General features: G+C 46.7%; 1 protein-coding gene across 5 annotated transcripts in view; it reads right to left on the reverse strand.

Moving 5' to 3' along the window:
- The window catches only part of adgrd1 (adhesion G protein-coupled receptor D1), a 59,149-nt gene that overhangs the window by 40,932 nt on the left and 1,253 nt on the right, over positions 1 to 16,964 (reverse strand). For 4 of the 5 annotated variants that reach the window (XR_014118837.1, XR_014118838.1, XR_014118839.1 and 1 more), the window contains exons 3-12: positions 16,067 to 16,183; positions 13,718 to 13,813; positions 11,737 to 11,859; positions 10,140 to 10,316; positions 7,358 to 7,615; positions 4,886 to 4,962; positions 2,989 to 3,150; positions 2,443 to 2,499; positions 2,184 to 2,304; positions 904 to 1,011 (exon numbers count right to left, since the gene is read on the reverse strand). Coding sequence is in view for 2 of the 5 variants with exons in the window: in XM_035536263.2 (XP_035392156.1) it covers positions 904 to 1,011; positions 2,184 to 2,304; positions 2,443 to 2,499; positions 2,989 to 3,150; positions 4,886 to 4,962; positions 7,358 to 7,615; positions 10,140 to 10,316; positions 11,737 to 11,859; positions 13,718 to 13,813; positions 16,067 to 16,183 (1,296 nt within the window). In the remaining 3 variants the exon portion in view is untranslated. The remainder of the gene's footprint in view (positions 1 to 903; positions 1,012 to 2,183; positions 2,305 to 2,442; positions 2,500 to 2,988; positions 3,151 to 4,885; positions 4,963 to 7,357; positions 7,616 to 10,139; positions 10,317 to 11,736; positions 11,860 to 13,717; positions 13,814 to 16,066; positions 16,184 to 16,964) is intronic. The other variant, XM_035536264.2, reaches the window with a different exon arrangement.

A 16,964-nucleotide genomic window follows, 5' to 3' on the forward strand; every position in this document is an offset into this window, starting at 1 on the left:
ACACTCTCCCCCACCATAACACACACTCTCCCCGACCATAACACACACTCTCCCCCACTATAACACACACTCTCCCCCACCATAACACACACTCTCCCCCACCATAACACACACTCTCCCCCACCATAACACACACTCTCCCCCACTATAACACACACTCTCCCCCACTATAACACACTCTCCCCGACCATAACACACACTCTCCCCCACTATAACACACACTCTCCCCGACCATAACACACACTCTCCCCCACTATAACACACACTCTCCCCCACCATAACACACACTCTCCCCCACCATAACACACACTTCTGAAGCTGAAACTGCAGTAAGCACTTCACTTTCAGATCAGATGTCACAGTTTCTAGTGTTTTTTTTTTGGTTTCTTTCTTTGTCTCTCACTTTCACACAACACAGAAACGTTCACACACACACACACACATACACACACACACACACACACACAAACACACACGCGCGCACACACACACACACAGAGAAAACATGTTTCTCTCCATTTCTCAATCGTTCTCTTTCTCTATCTCTCTCTCTCTCTCTGTCTCTCTCTCTCTCACACACACACACACAACTCAGCAACCTAGTGTTATTCTTTTCTCAGTTTGTAACTTACACACTCATGCACATGCACACACACACACACACAGGCTGAATGTTTTCATAAGAAGGTGGGGGTCTAGTGTGTGTGTGAGTAACTTGGCTAAGGTAAAGTAGGTGGCTGGAATGTAGCACTGTAATCAACTCTGATGCCTTGCTGCTGTTCCCTGATTACGCCTGTCAATCAAACAACCCTCAGGGCAGCACAGTACTGGGGAGAGGATACTAATTGTGTACGTGTGTGTGTGTGTGTGTGTGTGTGTGTATGTGTGTGTGCATTCACTCACACTGCATTGTGAAGGCCTCTCCAGGCACAGAGATATAGCTCTTGCCCTCTGGGGGAAACCTATAGCTGGATAGGTTGTAGTTCTGAGGGATCTTCATCAGAGAGTAGTCTACATCAGAGCAGAGAGAAGATAGCAGACTGAACATGACTGAACATGACTGAACATGACTCAACAACACTGCTCCTCCCCACCTGTACCTGCTGCGTTATAACCTGGGTGTAAATGACAGGGATGGGAGTGGCTACTCGATTCATTACCGTCAAACAAAGCATGTTTCTTACCAAAGTGCCAAACTAGCTCACATCTCAATGACCCAGATAATCAACATCAGAATGTCCTGCCGTGTCCAAACCAAACGCGAAGCCTTTCTCTCTCTTCAACGTCTCTCTGTCTCTGGGCTTCTGACTGGAGACAAATCTCTGCAAAGATGCTCTTTATGTTCTTATTGTGTCTGCTCTGAACTCTGGATGTAAAATTAAAAAGTGTTTCCCAAGGGACAGGCCTGACCGTCTGACTCTTATCATAATCATAATCTAACACCAGTGTTTAACTACCTCACTGCCACTCTGACACCAGTTTATAACTACCTCACTGAAGTTGTGATGACACAAGTGTTTAACTACCTCACTGAGGTTGTGATGACACCAGTGTTGAGCTACCTCATTGAGGTTGTGATCACACCAGTGTTGAGCTACCTCACTGAGGTCGTGATGACACCGGTGTTGAGCTACCTCACTGAGGTCATGATGACACCAGTGTTTAACTACCTCACTGAGGTTGCGATCACACCAGTGTTGAGCTACCTCACTGAGGTCATGATGACACCAGTGTTTAACTACCTCACTGAGGTTGTGATGACACCAGTGTTGAGCTACCTCATTGAGGTTGTGATCACACCAGTGTTGAGCTACCTCACTGAGGTCGTGATGACACCAGTGTTTAACTACCTCACTGAGGTTGTGATGACACCAGTGTTGAGCTACCTCATTGAGGTTGTGATCACACCAGTGTTGAGCTACCTCACTGAGGTCGTGATGACACCAGTGTTGAGCTACCTCACCCCTCCACTCCCTCCTCCCATCATCACCCCACAGTACTATTTTGGAAAGTTTGGAAATCTAAGGAAAAGTGCTACACAAATAAAGACCCCTCCAAACCATGCTCAGAGCCAACCAGTGAACCAGGGGAAAGACAGCAGATGGGAATGTCCAATAACAGACTTGAGTGTGTGTGTGTGTGTGTGTGTGTGTGTGTCTGTGTGTGTGTGTGTACATACTCACCTGCAACATAGCTTTTCCCCCCAATGGAGACAATGGAGCTTGGGTTGGATTCAAGGTTTGACCCCATGTGCACCATGACTTTGTCCACTGTGTCTATGAGTCCACTGACCACAGGAGTCCACTGCTCACACACACACACACACGCACACATTGATAGGGACAGGAAAACCATTCACTCAGTCATCTGTATGGGACAGGATCAGTCCACAGAGGCCACCAGTCCCACATTCCAACACTCGTCCTCGTCTCAGCCTGTTACCTCCTCATCCTCTCTCCGGCTGGACGACATCACCTCGTCCACGCTCTTCAGAAAGGACTGCAACATGCAGAAAACCAAATATACATTTACTCAACGTATTAATCCTGGTTTTGGGTGTGATTTTAGGCTAATAGTTTAGTTCTAAGAAAGGGTCATGCTCAGCAGAGATGTGCACCCTTTTCTGCGATGTGTCCATAAACACAAAAGATGATGCCAAAATGTGGCAGTCATGTGATTCACCGTGTCACAGCTGTGTGCTGTCTTTATGCTACAGACTGGAACACTGTCCCCAGCCTTAGAGCCAGAGTAAACACACACACACACACACGTGTGTGTCTTCTCATGTATGAGAAATACAGTGTCATTGCAATAATTCTACCTTTAGCCTGCACAGACAAACCAATGGCCACCAGAGCAGGGCCATGGGCTTGCTGTTGACGACTGAAACCTACACACTGTTAGAGGCAGAGCTTACATTGGACACGGCCGTCTGCGCGTCGTAACAGCGGATGCCAGTAGGGAGGTGTATGTGTTTCTCGGCGGTACCTGGGTGAGGTTCTGGACTGCATTCTGGGGAATGGTCCTGTTGGGTAGGGTGAAGGGCAGAGACAGCAGGAAATCCAGAACAGGCAGCACCTCGACGTCCTGGAGCACTGGAACCTCATCTGACACGCTGGAGACTATGAGATGGGCAAAGGTAGTGGCCACCTATAGAAGACACACACATACACACAAACAAACACACACACACACACACACACACACACACACACACACACACAGACACACACACCACAAAGATATCAAATGGTCAGAATCAGATTCGTGATATCACTTAAGAGACAAGGCTTGTGTCATTTATTGGCCACATATGTTTTAGCTTACAGGGTTAATTTATGAAAAAAAGATCTTCTGGTGTGACATGGTCCAGCTACAAGTGAGATTACAACAAATTATAAGTACTTACTTACTCGTGATTCACAATCACTGATCTGGAAAAAGAAACGGTCCAAAAAAACTTACAGACAGGAGTGCCTTATTGAGCTGTGCAGGCCGGACAGGAAGCCATGTTAAATCTGGGAACACTTCAGCTGTCTCTCTCTCCCTGTCTCTCTCTCTCTGTCTCTCTCTCACTCGCTCCCCGTTGCTCTCTCTCCTGACCTCTTGGCGTAATAATCTGCAGAAATGTCTTAACCGTGCTCAATATCCAATTTCTTTCCATTTCTGCAGTCTGGAGGAAAACAATAGTTCCACAAGAGATGGATGTTTGTGTTTATGGCCCCGAACTCCACCTTTCCTGTTAGGATTTTGTGCGTAGGTCTCTTAAAGGTGTGTGTGTGTGTGTGTGTGTGTGTGTGTGTGTGTGTGTGTGTGTGTGTGTGCGCTTTCAATTCCTTAATCATATGAGAATGCATGACTTGTGTACAATGTGTTTGCGTTTACATGTTTGAGCGCACGTGTGTGTACGCGTGAGTGCATGTCTGTGTGCATGTGTGTGCATATGCATGTGGGTGTATGTTGTTGTGTTCTCAGCAATCCTATGTCTGACATCTTAAAATCCCTTAATAGTCAGAGAATGCCTCTGTGTGTGTGTGTGTACGTGTGTGTTTGTGTGTGTATGTGTGTGTTTGTGTGTGTGTGTGTGTGTGTGTGTGTGTGTGCATCTGCTCTCAGCTCTGTGGGGGCTATATTGGACGTGTCAGGGTCTTGAATGTCCACACTAATTTACTAGCAGCCAAATGAGGTCCCCAGGCTGGAGGCAGCTGAGTAGCACTCTCACTATCCCACCAAATCATTGTGGGCTCTCACAGGACACGCTTAACATGGAACACAAACGCTACCATACACTTACAGCCAACAGCCAGTGACTCCTGGTCATGAGGAAGTTAAAATAGAGAGATAAATTTGGGATTTCACTGAAACACAATCTTAGTTTGCACTAGTGGAAATTTACTGTTCTAAAATATTTCAAACTCTTTTACGAAAAGCAAACTAAAGAAATGAAGGCTTGCTTTTTTTGCTGTATGTCATGGGACACAAAACATTGATCCACTTTGTGTGATTCATCACATTCCAGGCTCAAATGACTAGTTTTCCAGGGAAGGGAGCACATGTATTCCATGTATTCCATATACATATACACCTGGGCTTCGGATTAAGTTCAACCATTAAGTTCAACCAGTCCGTGGGGACTGAGATTCAGTGGATCGCAAAAAAGCCGTTTGAAAAGGAGATCTTTTGATTATGCGCTAATGCCAGCTGCGTTTGTTTGGCTTTTGGTCCCTGTTCTGATGTCTGAGGACATGTGGAGCTCACAGCATCTCAGCTAATAAGTGGGACTCCCAAGCTTGTCTTCTCCACGGTGTGGTCACTCACGGCAGGACATGCTGGACCGAGCACTGAGTGCAGTGAGGTAGTCTGGGTAGCCCGTAAACGCATTTACCTGCAGACCCATACTGTCTGTGGAGCTGGCATAGGATGAGGGAGAGTCAGTGGTTGTAGGGTAATTGGCTTTCTGACCTGGTGACAAACAAACAAACAAAAAGAATATTAATCCTTAAAAGCAAAGGGAAGATTTTTCTTCTATGGGTCTTATTCTAATAAGGAACAAATGCCTGCACCCCAGTGAAGGATACGGATCTTTGCTTTATCCGTGGGAGGCATTCCAAAGGGTGGGCCAGTGTGTCTGCGTTCCAGTTTTCAGCATCGTATTGGGCTCATTTCGGAAGAGAATGACAGCCGATTGCGCAACCAGCCTGTAATTCGTGCCTGCTGGCGCTTTGGTGGGGTCTGATGCTTTTATTGAAGATGCATCAAAAAGAGAGAGATACAGCAGAAGAGGGATATGAACAGAGAAAGAGAGATAGAGAGAGAGGGAGGGAGAAGGGGGAGGGAGAAAGAGAGAGAGCGAGAGAGAGAGAGAGAGAGAGACATAAAAAGGCATACAGAGAGGGAAAGACAGGAAGAGCAGGTGAGAAAGAGTGAGAGAGTGAGAGAGAGTGAGAGAGAGAGAGAGAGAGAGAGAGAGTGAGAGTGAGAGAGAGAGAGAGAGAGAGAGAGAGAGAGGGAATGAGAGAGTGAGAGTGAGAGAGAGAGTGAGAGTGAGAGAGAGCGAGAGAGAAAGAGAGAGAGAGAGAGAGAGAGAGAGGGAATGAGAGAGAGAGAGAGTGAGAGTGAGAGAGAGCGAGAGAGAAAGAGAGAGAGAGAGAGAGAGAGAGAGGCCTGGCAGACACATGAGCATGGAACAGTGCTACAGGCTGCTTACACGGGGCCAGACAGCTTTATGCAACAGGAAACACTGACAGACTTGTGATGACAAGCTGTTGGGTCCAAACAAACGCTGCCCAGCACCTGTCCAGAAATAGCCAGAGAAGCTCCGCCCACAGCTGCGATGGGGCGAAGAGAAAGAAATTGCCAAAGTATTTTAACATTAAGAATAATAAGCTATAAAGGTACGCGAGATGACTGACACGAGAGAGAAAGCTGGAAAAAGCCCTACGCTTAAAAGTCTGTCACCTGGCTGGCTTTTAAATTGGATCAAATTTAGGCCCTTTCAATTCAAATCCTCCATGCCATCGTGAAGGCTCCACAAAGTGGTTTCTGCAAGCTGCGCCACGCACGAGGCACAAATCAGCCCATGCTATTATACGTTAGCGTGAAGCCATGTGACGTACGGGGTGCTGGGTTAGCACTTCTCATCTATAACCGGAGCGTTGCTGGCATCCCGTCCAGCGACCCCGCGTGCAGTTTAGACTGCAGGCTGGAGCGTTCCTGACTTCCCTGTCTGTGTCTGGCGTTCCGTCTGGGTCCGGCCTTGGGGAGCGGTGCGTCTCCTGCACCCGGCAGTGCCTGGCAGATCCGGTGGGAAGAGACAAAGGGAGCGTGCTCCTTACAGGGACAAGCTCCCGGAACCTCCTGGAACCTCCCCCTGACTCCCATCCTGCTATAGACGCACCCCTTCAGAATCTGTAGCAAGGTAACAGTGCGGCTCCGTGAAACAACACCACGTGTGTTTTAACGGCTCTCCAAACAGCTCTGTACGCATATGCAAATAAAATCCCCCTGATATGAAGCTCAGCACTTTGTCAACAGGTGGTGCTACAGTAGAAAAGACTATTCTCTGCTGGGGTCATGTTTGACTTTCGGTCTGCGGCACGTGAAGAGAGCTCGTGGAATGTGGAGAATGTGGAATCTGGGGAAATGGTCTCCAAGAATTCTCGTCTCTTCTGGCTAATAACCACGGAGAAAATGAAATGACCAATGCTACAGATGGTTTGGCTCACTGTTTGAATCAAAGGAATGGCAGTGTCATATAATTAAAGCTCCACAACAGCGCGCTACTACAGTAACGACAGACAGCGCTCGACGAAGGGCTCGTACGTTCATTTCCGTTTTGTCCCTGGCTTGAATGGGGCGGTGGAGTGAGACCGACGCCATCCGTTCACACGTGTGGGGGTGGGCATATGACCCGGAGCGCACACTCTCTGATTTTAACATCTGGAAGCGTTCTGCTGCTACAGTTTGGGGACCCCTCTGCCCCACACATACTTTCTTATGAAGAGCTGTAAAATCGTTTGCGATGGGACCAGGAAACACCTGTAACTGTGCAAGGCATGGGTCAGTCCCTAACACTGGTGCTGAACACGGTCTGCTTTATGGGAAAGATATGCTCAGCGCATACTAGAATAATGCTGAAATTTGAGCACTGGTCACCACGTGTTGAGGGGTCTGAACGGGCTGGTCTGAGACGCCACGGGACCAGTGCACCTGAACAAATGAGCACAGATGGCTGGTCAAAAGGGGGAACTTCCAGTCGCCCAGCCAAGAGGCCGAAGATGGTGAGAAAAACGTAATTTATTATGAAAATGCGAAGCCAGCGGACATGAGTAGGTTGTAAATCTGGTGAACAGGCTACCTGTGGCTGCCTTGTAGTAAAAGCAGATCTCGGTGGGTGAAAGAGCTCTCTCCCAAATGACAAACTCATCAAAGGCGCCGGTCACGTAGTGTCCATAGCTGTGGCTGTTGCCGGTGCCAATCACCAGGTCGGTCTGTGTGTCGCCGTAGTTTTGGGACACAGGTCCTTTCTCGTCGCTGACATTGAAGGTGCCGTTTATGAAGACCTTCAGGCCTTTGGCCTGAGTCCACGTGAAGAGGATGTGTGTCCAGAAAGGTCCTGGAGAGAGAAAGAGAGAAATCACCCTGACGAGAAATGACCATGGAATTACCTTCCAAGGATTGGCAGATACACTCCGAAACCTAAATTTAAAGAGCGCTTGTGGCCCCTGAAAGCAGGAGGACGGAGATGGTGAGGAATGACTCTCCTGGGCTCCACGGGGCCTCACTAAAATGCTCTGATCTAGCTCCTCAAGAAGGCTGCTCTCCTGAGGCCTGGAACACAGGCTGACGTCCCCCTGCTGTGAGAGTGGAGACTAAACTGACCCCAGCATCTACTGAGGCCTCTGTGTGAGCAGCAAATCTGGGGAAGGTTTTCTGTAGCATTATTAATGCCGGAATACAGGCCTTCCATTCCCAACACAGTGAGTGAGAGTCAGATTGGGGACCAAGACATCACCACAGATCATATTTACATCCTACACACCTTTAACCAACAGCATATCCACCAAAATAACAGCAAAGTATTTGCATATTTTGTTGATTTCAAAACCATTTTTCATCCTGTTTGTCATTCTGAACTAGTTTAATAAATTCTACAAAATATACATCCTCATTAAAACATTGCTTAGTGTTATTGTGCTTATTTCTTATTATTGAGGTAGGAGATTTGGCAGCATCTACACTGCAGTAATCAATATACAATACAGTATGAAGCATTGAAAACCCATGAGTTCCCCTACTGACCCCTAACACACAGCAGCCTCAGTCCAGCACTACTGACCAAAGTCCAATCAGAGTTACCAAATCACCAAACAAAGCACAGACGTCTGTCTGTAACACTGGAACAATGACACCAAAACTCATGTCCAGAGAGAGAGAAGACCATGTGGTCCACACAGAGCAGCACTTTCTCCTCCATGGTAAGAAATTTACATACTCATATTCTTGTACTCCCAAACTTTTCGATTCTCCCTCAGTCTAAAAAAATTACAAATTGTCTTTGGAGAAAGAAACATCACCTCTCGCTGCAAAACATGTGGACGGTGTCTGAGTGCCAATAACGCAAGCAACACTAGTACATTGACCACACTTGTTTATAATCCTGTATATCCTGTGAATATATTACTGTTACTATTTCTGATATAGTTTTATCTAGTTTATTATAACTTATTGTTATATTTATTTACTTTTATCATTATATTGTCATTCATTGCTATCAGAGCCATTATCATCATCATTCATCTAAGAGCGTTATTGTTATTTCCAGAGAGCGTGTTGAGCTCCAAACTCTGTTAAACTCTGATACAGTCATGTAAATCAGGCTTTAATTTAGCGAGTGAAAAAAGGACTATGTAAATCAGGTTTTAATTTAGCCAGCCAGTGAAAAAAGGACTATGCAAATCAGGCTTTAATTTAGCCAGTGAAAAAAATACTATGTAAATCAGGCTTTAATTTAGCCAGTGAAAAAAGGAATATGTAAATCAGGCTTTAATTTAGCCAGTGAAAAAAGGACTACGTAAATCAGGCTTTAATTTCGCCTCAAGTGAAATTTGGGTGCAGAATCTTCGACTGTTTCTTGAAGCGATCACGCTGGGCCAGCGCTGCCTGATGTAAACATCACACACTGCTCTTTATGTCCTCTCTCCAGGCCCTCGGTAGTCCTTGTCTAACTCTTTCTGTCAGACTGCAGATCTGCTCCAAGACCTCCAAAGCGAGCAGCCATTATTGGGCCCGGCGGACCGTATAAGTTGGTTTAAAGACTTTATTTAGCCAGTGTCTGGCATTCTACATGCATTACGTGCGCTCATGTCAGAAATGCTTCAGAATCACAAAACAAAACATTTCCCTACTGTTTATCACAAAACACACACACAGAACTCTGGACACGCTTAGCAAAACCAACTGAACGTGAGATTTAAAACTTGTTTATATCTGAGAATTCCGAGACTATACATTGCACATCCTTGACAGATTAAAAATAGTTTCATTAATCACTTCTGATGAATCTAAATGAATTTTATTAATTTGGCACCTCACATGTGGCATAGGTCACTGAGGTTAAAGTCAGATGTAAAGCAAATCTTGCTCAGTCATAATTGTAAGTCACTTTGGATAAAAGCGTCATGTTGATGCAAGGCGTGGACGAGGCAAAGACTCCTGGGAACTGTAGGACAGACAGGGAGATTTGGGTATATTCTGTCTCCTTATGTGCATAATGACACATTCAAAATATTTATGGTAAGATCTCAAATGAAATTTTTAAGAAGGCAGATGAAAAAGAGAGAATCTAAGAAAATGTGGCAACACTGGCCTGATAAAAAGCTAAAACCCACCCAATCTGTTTACGCACCGTACACTCAGTCCAGTTACCCACAATCCACACATACTACACAAACACCACACATGCACACACTCTAATTCAGAAGGCATGTCCCTCACTATACTGTACTTACACACCCTTTCACTTACTCCCTCACACAGACACACTGACACACACACACACACATCCACCCTCCCTTCCACCCCCCCAACACACACACACACACACACACACTCATTTCACTCTCCCACTGAAGCATTACCTGGCGGTTTGATGTGCACTCTCCATCGTCGGGAGTTGCCCCTGGTGTAGAACTCCACGTACCCCCCTAAGGGGTTCGTGAACACGGAGAAGCCGTTGGAGATGATCTTCCCTCCTGATGTCATGGCAAAGCGCGATTCCAACTCCTGGTTCTTCCAGAAGAAGGAGAACGTGATCCCTGGCCCACGGGCAACACATGGCTGTTACTTCATCCGCCCAAGCGGCATCCGTGAAGCAGCTACACCCCCAGCCCTGCGCAGACCCCCACCCCCCGCTCACTCACTCACTCACAATTAACTTACACATTCTCAACAAACTTATCTGTAGCCTTTACAAGCCCCCCCGCGCCGCACACTTACTCTGCCCGACCTCTAAACTGTAATTACAAAGAGAGTAACGCTTGGCCGGCGAGTCGCAGTGACAAACACATGAACTAACAGGCTTCTCCATCCCTCATTATCCCTAAAACAACATGGACTGGGAGCCCCGAGGCTTCATTACAACGTGGCCAAGAGCAACAGTTAACACAGTTTTAACACGGAGGGTGTCGGGACGAACCCACGTGGCGCGGACTGAGTCAATGTCTACATGCGCGCAGGCCGTGGGTGTGCAGCAGTGATTGTGATATATATATATAGGCATCCGTGTCTGGTTTTCATAATCAGACGCCGTCACCAAGCCACGTTTGGACGAGCGCGTGCACGCTTGGCGCAGTTTTACAGAGATGCGGAGCTCTGAGCGCAAGCAGAAGTGGCAGCAAACAACTGCCTGTGTCCTGCCGGGCCAACGCGAGTCAGAAATGTCGATGTCTTTCTGACGAGTGCAACACACGCCGATATCATGTGAGACGAATGCCAGGCGACGTTCTTTTGCTGATGTACGTGTGTATGATTCAGCTGCTATCTGTAGCTGCAGATCTGGGCTGGTCATAAATCTGATCTAGGCACCGTCAGCCGCTGCTGTGTCATTTTGGCATGATGGGATTAAAAGTGATTCAGGGCCCATTGCTCAAACGAGTGAAACCTCACAGCTGTGCTGTCTTAGTCCAGAGAGAGTTACGCAGCTCTGCATCTTTAACAGAAAATGACCCACTGAGGGGGTAAATGGGACATCTGCCATTATCAAGCAGAATGAAGGGGGGGAAGCAAAATGTGAGATCAAAGTGTGTGTGTGTGTGTGTGTGTGTGTGTTTGTGTGTGTAAAAGAGAGTGAGAGAGAGAGGCAGAGTGTGTGTGTGTGTGTGTGTGTGTGTGTGTGTGTGTTTGTGTGTGTGTGTGTGTGTGTGTGTGTGTTTGTGTGTGTGTGTGTGTGTGTGTGTGTGTGTTTGTGTGTGTGTGTTTGTGTGTGTAAAAGAGAGTGAGAGAGAGAGGCAGAACGTGTGTGTGTGTGTGTGTATGTGTGTGTGTGTGTACACGCGCGTGTGTGTAGTTTGGTATGTGTAATAGGAAGCGGGACAGAGAGGTGGATAGTGTGTATGTATGTGTGTGTGTGTGTGTGTGTGTGTGTAATAGGAAACAGGAGAGAGAGGCAGAGTGTGTGTGCGGTGCGTGTACGTGCGTGCGTGTGTGTATGTGAGACGTGGGATGTGACACACTCACCCTCTGGTCCACACAGAATGGGGTCACTGATGCACGAGTTCTTATAGTTGCCAAAATGGAGGAAGGTGGCACTGCTGTCTCCGCTCAGATAGATGCCCTTGTTCACCACTCCCTCCACGATGTCTGCAGGAGAGCACACACACGCGTTCACAAATCACCATTTACACCACTACACCACTCCCTCCGCGATGTCTGCAGGAGAGCACACACACGCGTTCACAAATCACCATTTACACCACTACACCACTCCCTCCGCGATGTCTGCAGGAGAGCACACACACGCGTTCACAAATCACCATTTACACCACTAAATCAAAGCCAGTCATTTCTGTTCGTGAAACTGGCGTCACTGCAAAGAAAAGAAAGTTTTCTGGCCCGTTCTGTGGTTCTTTTTCATGAAACATCGCTTTTTCCCCAAGGGATCTTAAGATAATCTGCGCCATCCCGGCGGAACTAGCGGTGCTCCGCACCTCACCTGCTCTGGTCAGGATTTATGAGTATAGCACTGACTTATGAAAGATTATGAAATGAATATATGCATAAATAGGGCTGCTCTCTCTCTCTCACTACTACAGAGCCAACACGTCCTCATCCAGTTCACCAAGCCCCACTGAAGACCTGGTTCAAATGAATCGGACTCAGGTTCTGGTGAATCTAATGAGGTCTGGTGAAACGTCTCATAACGCAGTAACTGGGCTTCACTTTTATGTCACTTTCCACTGCCTCTCTGCCAGTCTCCCCTTCGCCGTAAAATAATGGAATATTACGGGTTTTTCCCCAAAGATTGTAGTATTTGTAGATATTGTTGTTATTATTTCAATATCGTCTAACAGAACACTTTAATTTTATAACTAGAATGCGATTGTTTATTCATTTCGTTTCATTTGGAGCACAGTGGGAGGAATCAGAAATCCCCGGTAAGTACTGAATACTGAATCAGGCCAGCAAACAGGCAGAATAGCCAGATTGTTTCCACGTTTTTTTTTTTCCACCTTGTCGCTCGTCTCCGTGTGGGCACAAAGGCGGATTCAGACAATGACATGTCCTCTTTCACCGGACAGTCTGGGTTGGGAGTTCCAAACGACCGGCGGGAGACACGGCACACACGCTTCAGCTCATGAATGGATGTGCTGAGGAAGGAGAGGAGGATGAAGAAACAGATCAAAGGAGCGGAGAGCCGCGGGGGGAGACGGACTGCTTGGTGTAGGTGGAAGACGTAGCGAGACCAGCGGGGAGAGACCGGCAGGACGAAATCACAGCGGACAAGCGGGAAGAGACGGACAAAGCAGACACAGAGATGGTGAGGATGAGGAGGGGAACGAGAGGAAGATGAGGGGAACTGTTTGACATCCATCTGTAGAGTATGACCTACTTTTATTTCTGAATTGTTGACAAAATGGTGGAGAATGCTAACAGAGGAGACAAAACAGTCAGGGACAGGAGGAAATTTCAGCGCGAGTGGGTCAGTTCCAGTCCGGGGAGAGAAACATCTGGAGCTTTGCTCTGCTCATGTGATCAAAACTTTCTTAACCTCTCTGGCAAGTTATCGGATTAAACCATACGTTGATTAGATTAAACCATATCTAACTATTACTAATTTCCAATTCTCTACATATGTAGTAATATAACGACAACATTTTTTTCTTCTTAGTGGTATACATCAAAAACATTTTCCAGGATCAGTTTCATTAAGTACATATAAATTCAGTTCCTAGTAATTCAGAATTAATTTCATATGTTCATACAAATTAGGTAACTTCAACTGATCATTTGCATAATCCAAATAAAGGTATAGTTGTGAAGTTTTGGGTTGTGTGACAGAATAACAATCCATCCATTAAAATCCCCTAGGAAGATTCTGGTAATGTGGCCAGTTTTGTGTGTGCATGCTTGTGTGTGTGTGTGTGCGTGCGTGTGTGTGTGTGTGTGTGTGTGTGTGTGTGTGTGTGTGGCAGAGAGCCGAGGAGTACAGGAAGCTCACCTACAGAGACGGAAATGTTAGTGTGGGCAGAGTCATTGGTGTACACAGAAGAAGTATTATGAGAAGGCAGGACAGTGTGGTTGTGGACTCTTAGTGCTGTCATGGAGAGAGACGAGGAGAAAACACACACACACACACACACACACACACACACACAAACACACACACACACACACAGAGGGGACAAAACAAGGTGAATGTTCAATACAGGCACATGTGAATATACATGACACAAACACTGTGATATGCTGGGCACAGAGACAGAAAGAGAGAGAGTGAGAGAATGAGAGAGAGTGAGAGAGAATGAGAGAGAGAGTGAGAGAGAATGAGAGTGAGAGAGTGTGAGAGAGAGAATGAGAGAGCGAGAGAGACAGAGAGAGGGAGAGAGAAAGAGAGAGTGTGTGTGAGAGAGAGAGGGTGAGAGAGAGAGAGAGTGAGAGTGAGAGAGAGTGAGAGTGAGAGTGAGAGAGAGTGAGAGAGGGAGGGTGAGAGGGAGAGTGAGAGGGAGGGTGAGAGAGAGAGTGAGAGAGAGTGAGAGAGAGTGTGAGAGAGAGATTGAGAGAGAGTGAGAGAGGGAGGGTGAGAGGGAGAGTGAGAGAGAGTGAGAGAGAGAGAGTGAGAGAGAGTGAGAGAGGGAGGGTGAGAGGGAGAGTGAGAGAGAGGTCTGCTACAGGACTAGTGTGTGCAGGGTGACCTTAAACACCACAGCAGGGGAATAAAAGGCAAAGTCACATTTTTTACACACATTTTCATGCACATACAAAGAATGTGGGCACACAGAAATAACATAGAAAGAGCCACACATGTGCAAATCAATGAGATGTGTCTGAGATGTGGGTCTGAGTCTGCTTCTTAGCTTTGAATTAGAGAGTGAGGGGCAAATCACACACATACGGAGACTGCAGTCCTCGCTCGAGGGCCCCTGGGGGACATGCGGACTAGTAATCAGAGCAGAGGCTGCTATCCACTGACCTCACAGTGTGTGTGTGTGCGTGCGTGGGTGTGAGTGTGCGTGTATGCGCACGTGTGCATATATTTTCACACAGAACCTGTCTGACAAGCAACGTACACATGCCTGATTCTGTGAGAGCTTGATAGGACACACACACACACACACAACAAGACCAATACATCTATTCTGTGAAGAATCACTGTTTGACAGTCCAGGGTCTTGATGAAGGCAGTGATGTAGTAAGACATAAATAATGTTTGTTCACCATAGTAAATCTTAGATGAGTCCCCTTTAAGATATGGAAAGAGAGAGAAAAAGATTCAGAGAGAGAGAGAGAGACACAGAGAGAGAGAGACAGAGAGAGACACACACAAAGAGAGAGAGACACAGAGAGAGAGAGACACACACACACACACAGGCAGAGAGAGACACACACAAAGAGAGTCACAGAGAGAGACACACACAGAGAGAGACACACACACACAGACACAGAGAGAGACACACACACAGAGGCAGAGACACACAGAGACAGAGAGACACACACAGAGACACAGAGAGAGAGACACACACAGAAAAAGAGACACACAGAGAGTGAGAGACACACAGAGAAAGAGAGACACAGAGAGAGAGAGAGACACACACAGAGAGAGACACACACAGAGAGAGAGACACACACACAGAGAGAGGGACACAGAGACAGAGACACACACAGAAAGAGACACAGAGAGAGAGACACACACATAGAGAGAGACACACACACAGAGACACAGAGAGAGAGACACAGAGAGAGACACACAAACAGAGAGAGACACACAGAGAGACACACAGAAAGAGAGGCAAAGAGAGAGACACAGAGAGACACACAGAGAGAGAGAGACACAGAGAGAGAGACACACAGATAGACACAGACACACACACACACACACACACACACACAGACACACAGAGAGAGACACACACACAGAGAGACACACACAGAGACACGGAGAGAGAGACACACACAGAAAGAGAGACACAGAGAGAGACACAGAAAGAGAGAGCTCTACAACTCAACAAGGCCTGACTACAGAGGAATCCCTAGCAAGTGGGGAGGTGTGGTGGCCAGGAGGGGGCCAGTGGAACAAGGAGGGATAAAAGAGAGGGAAGGAAGAGTGAAACGGAAAGGCTATAAAAAACATGAGGTGAGGAGGGGAGATAGAACAAGCAGAGGGGTGAGGAGCGGAGATAGAACGAGCAGAGGGGTGAGGAGGGGAGATAGAACAAGCAGAGGGGTGAGGAGGGGAGATAGAATGAGCAGAGGGGTGAGGAGGGGAGATAGAATGAGCAGAGGGGTGAGGAGGGGAGATAGAACAAGCAGAGGGGTGAGGAGGTGACACAGCCAAAACTGGCACACATACTTATATTACTCCCATTAACATGACCTGTTCTGTTCCCAATGAGGTCCAATAGGCTGTGGATCCCGTCCACTGCATCCAGTGGCCAGTAATGTGAGGCTGTGGACAGCACATCCAGCCCTAGGGACAACACACACACACACTTTGAAACAAGTTTCACACACCCAACATTTTAGGATTTTGGAACATTTTAGGATTTCTGATCTCCCCTAAAATGATTATCCCATTAAGAGGTCGTCTCGTTTATTGCATTAATTATTTTTAATATCAGACATTAAACATGAAATGTTGAAAAATATTTGGCCCCTGTAAGTTTCTTCGTCCTTTAGTGGATATATTACCTTCTCTAAGGGTATGGAGTGTATTGTCTCCACCCGGCTCCAACAGCAGAGGGGCCAAAAGTGTTTGCCTTAGAAGCAATTACTCTTTTGTTCATGGCATTGACTGGAATGGGTTTTTCTTCTTAACTGCAGCCCATGAAAACGTAAAAAATGACCTTTGTGAAAGGTGTTGGGGAGAGCCTAGAAGCAGAGCTACCACTCAGCAGTCAGGGGAGTTCTCGCACTTACGAAAAAATTCCGGCACTTTCCACTCTGCTCCAGACCTGGCCGGCCTGGTCGTTTATCTCAATGAGGTTGCGATTATAGAAATTATTTACAATTCAGTACTTAACCACCCTGTTTTTGCCTTGGAGTGTGGTAAACCAACCGAAATAACGTTAGCTGTGGCGCATGCTGGTTCCTGAAAGTTCACAGTCTTGAAAATACGTTCCGAAAGGGGAAGAATTCTGGATAATCTATCAGATTATATAAAGTCGTACATTTGACTCCTTTCACCCTTAAACTGATTTTATTCAGACTGGTATATGGTGCCACTTGTCCGATAGGTATAAACTAAAAAA

Source organism: Electrophorus electricus, chromosome 20 (genome assembly GCF_041902795.1).
Source record: "Electrophorus electricus isolate QZ-2024a chromosome 20, ASM4190279v1, whole genome shotgun sequence".
Classification (NCBI taxonomy): domain Eukaryota; kingdom Metazoa; phylum Chordata; class Actinopteri; order Gymnotiformes; family Gymnotidae; genus Electrophorus; species Electrophorus electricus.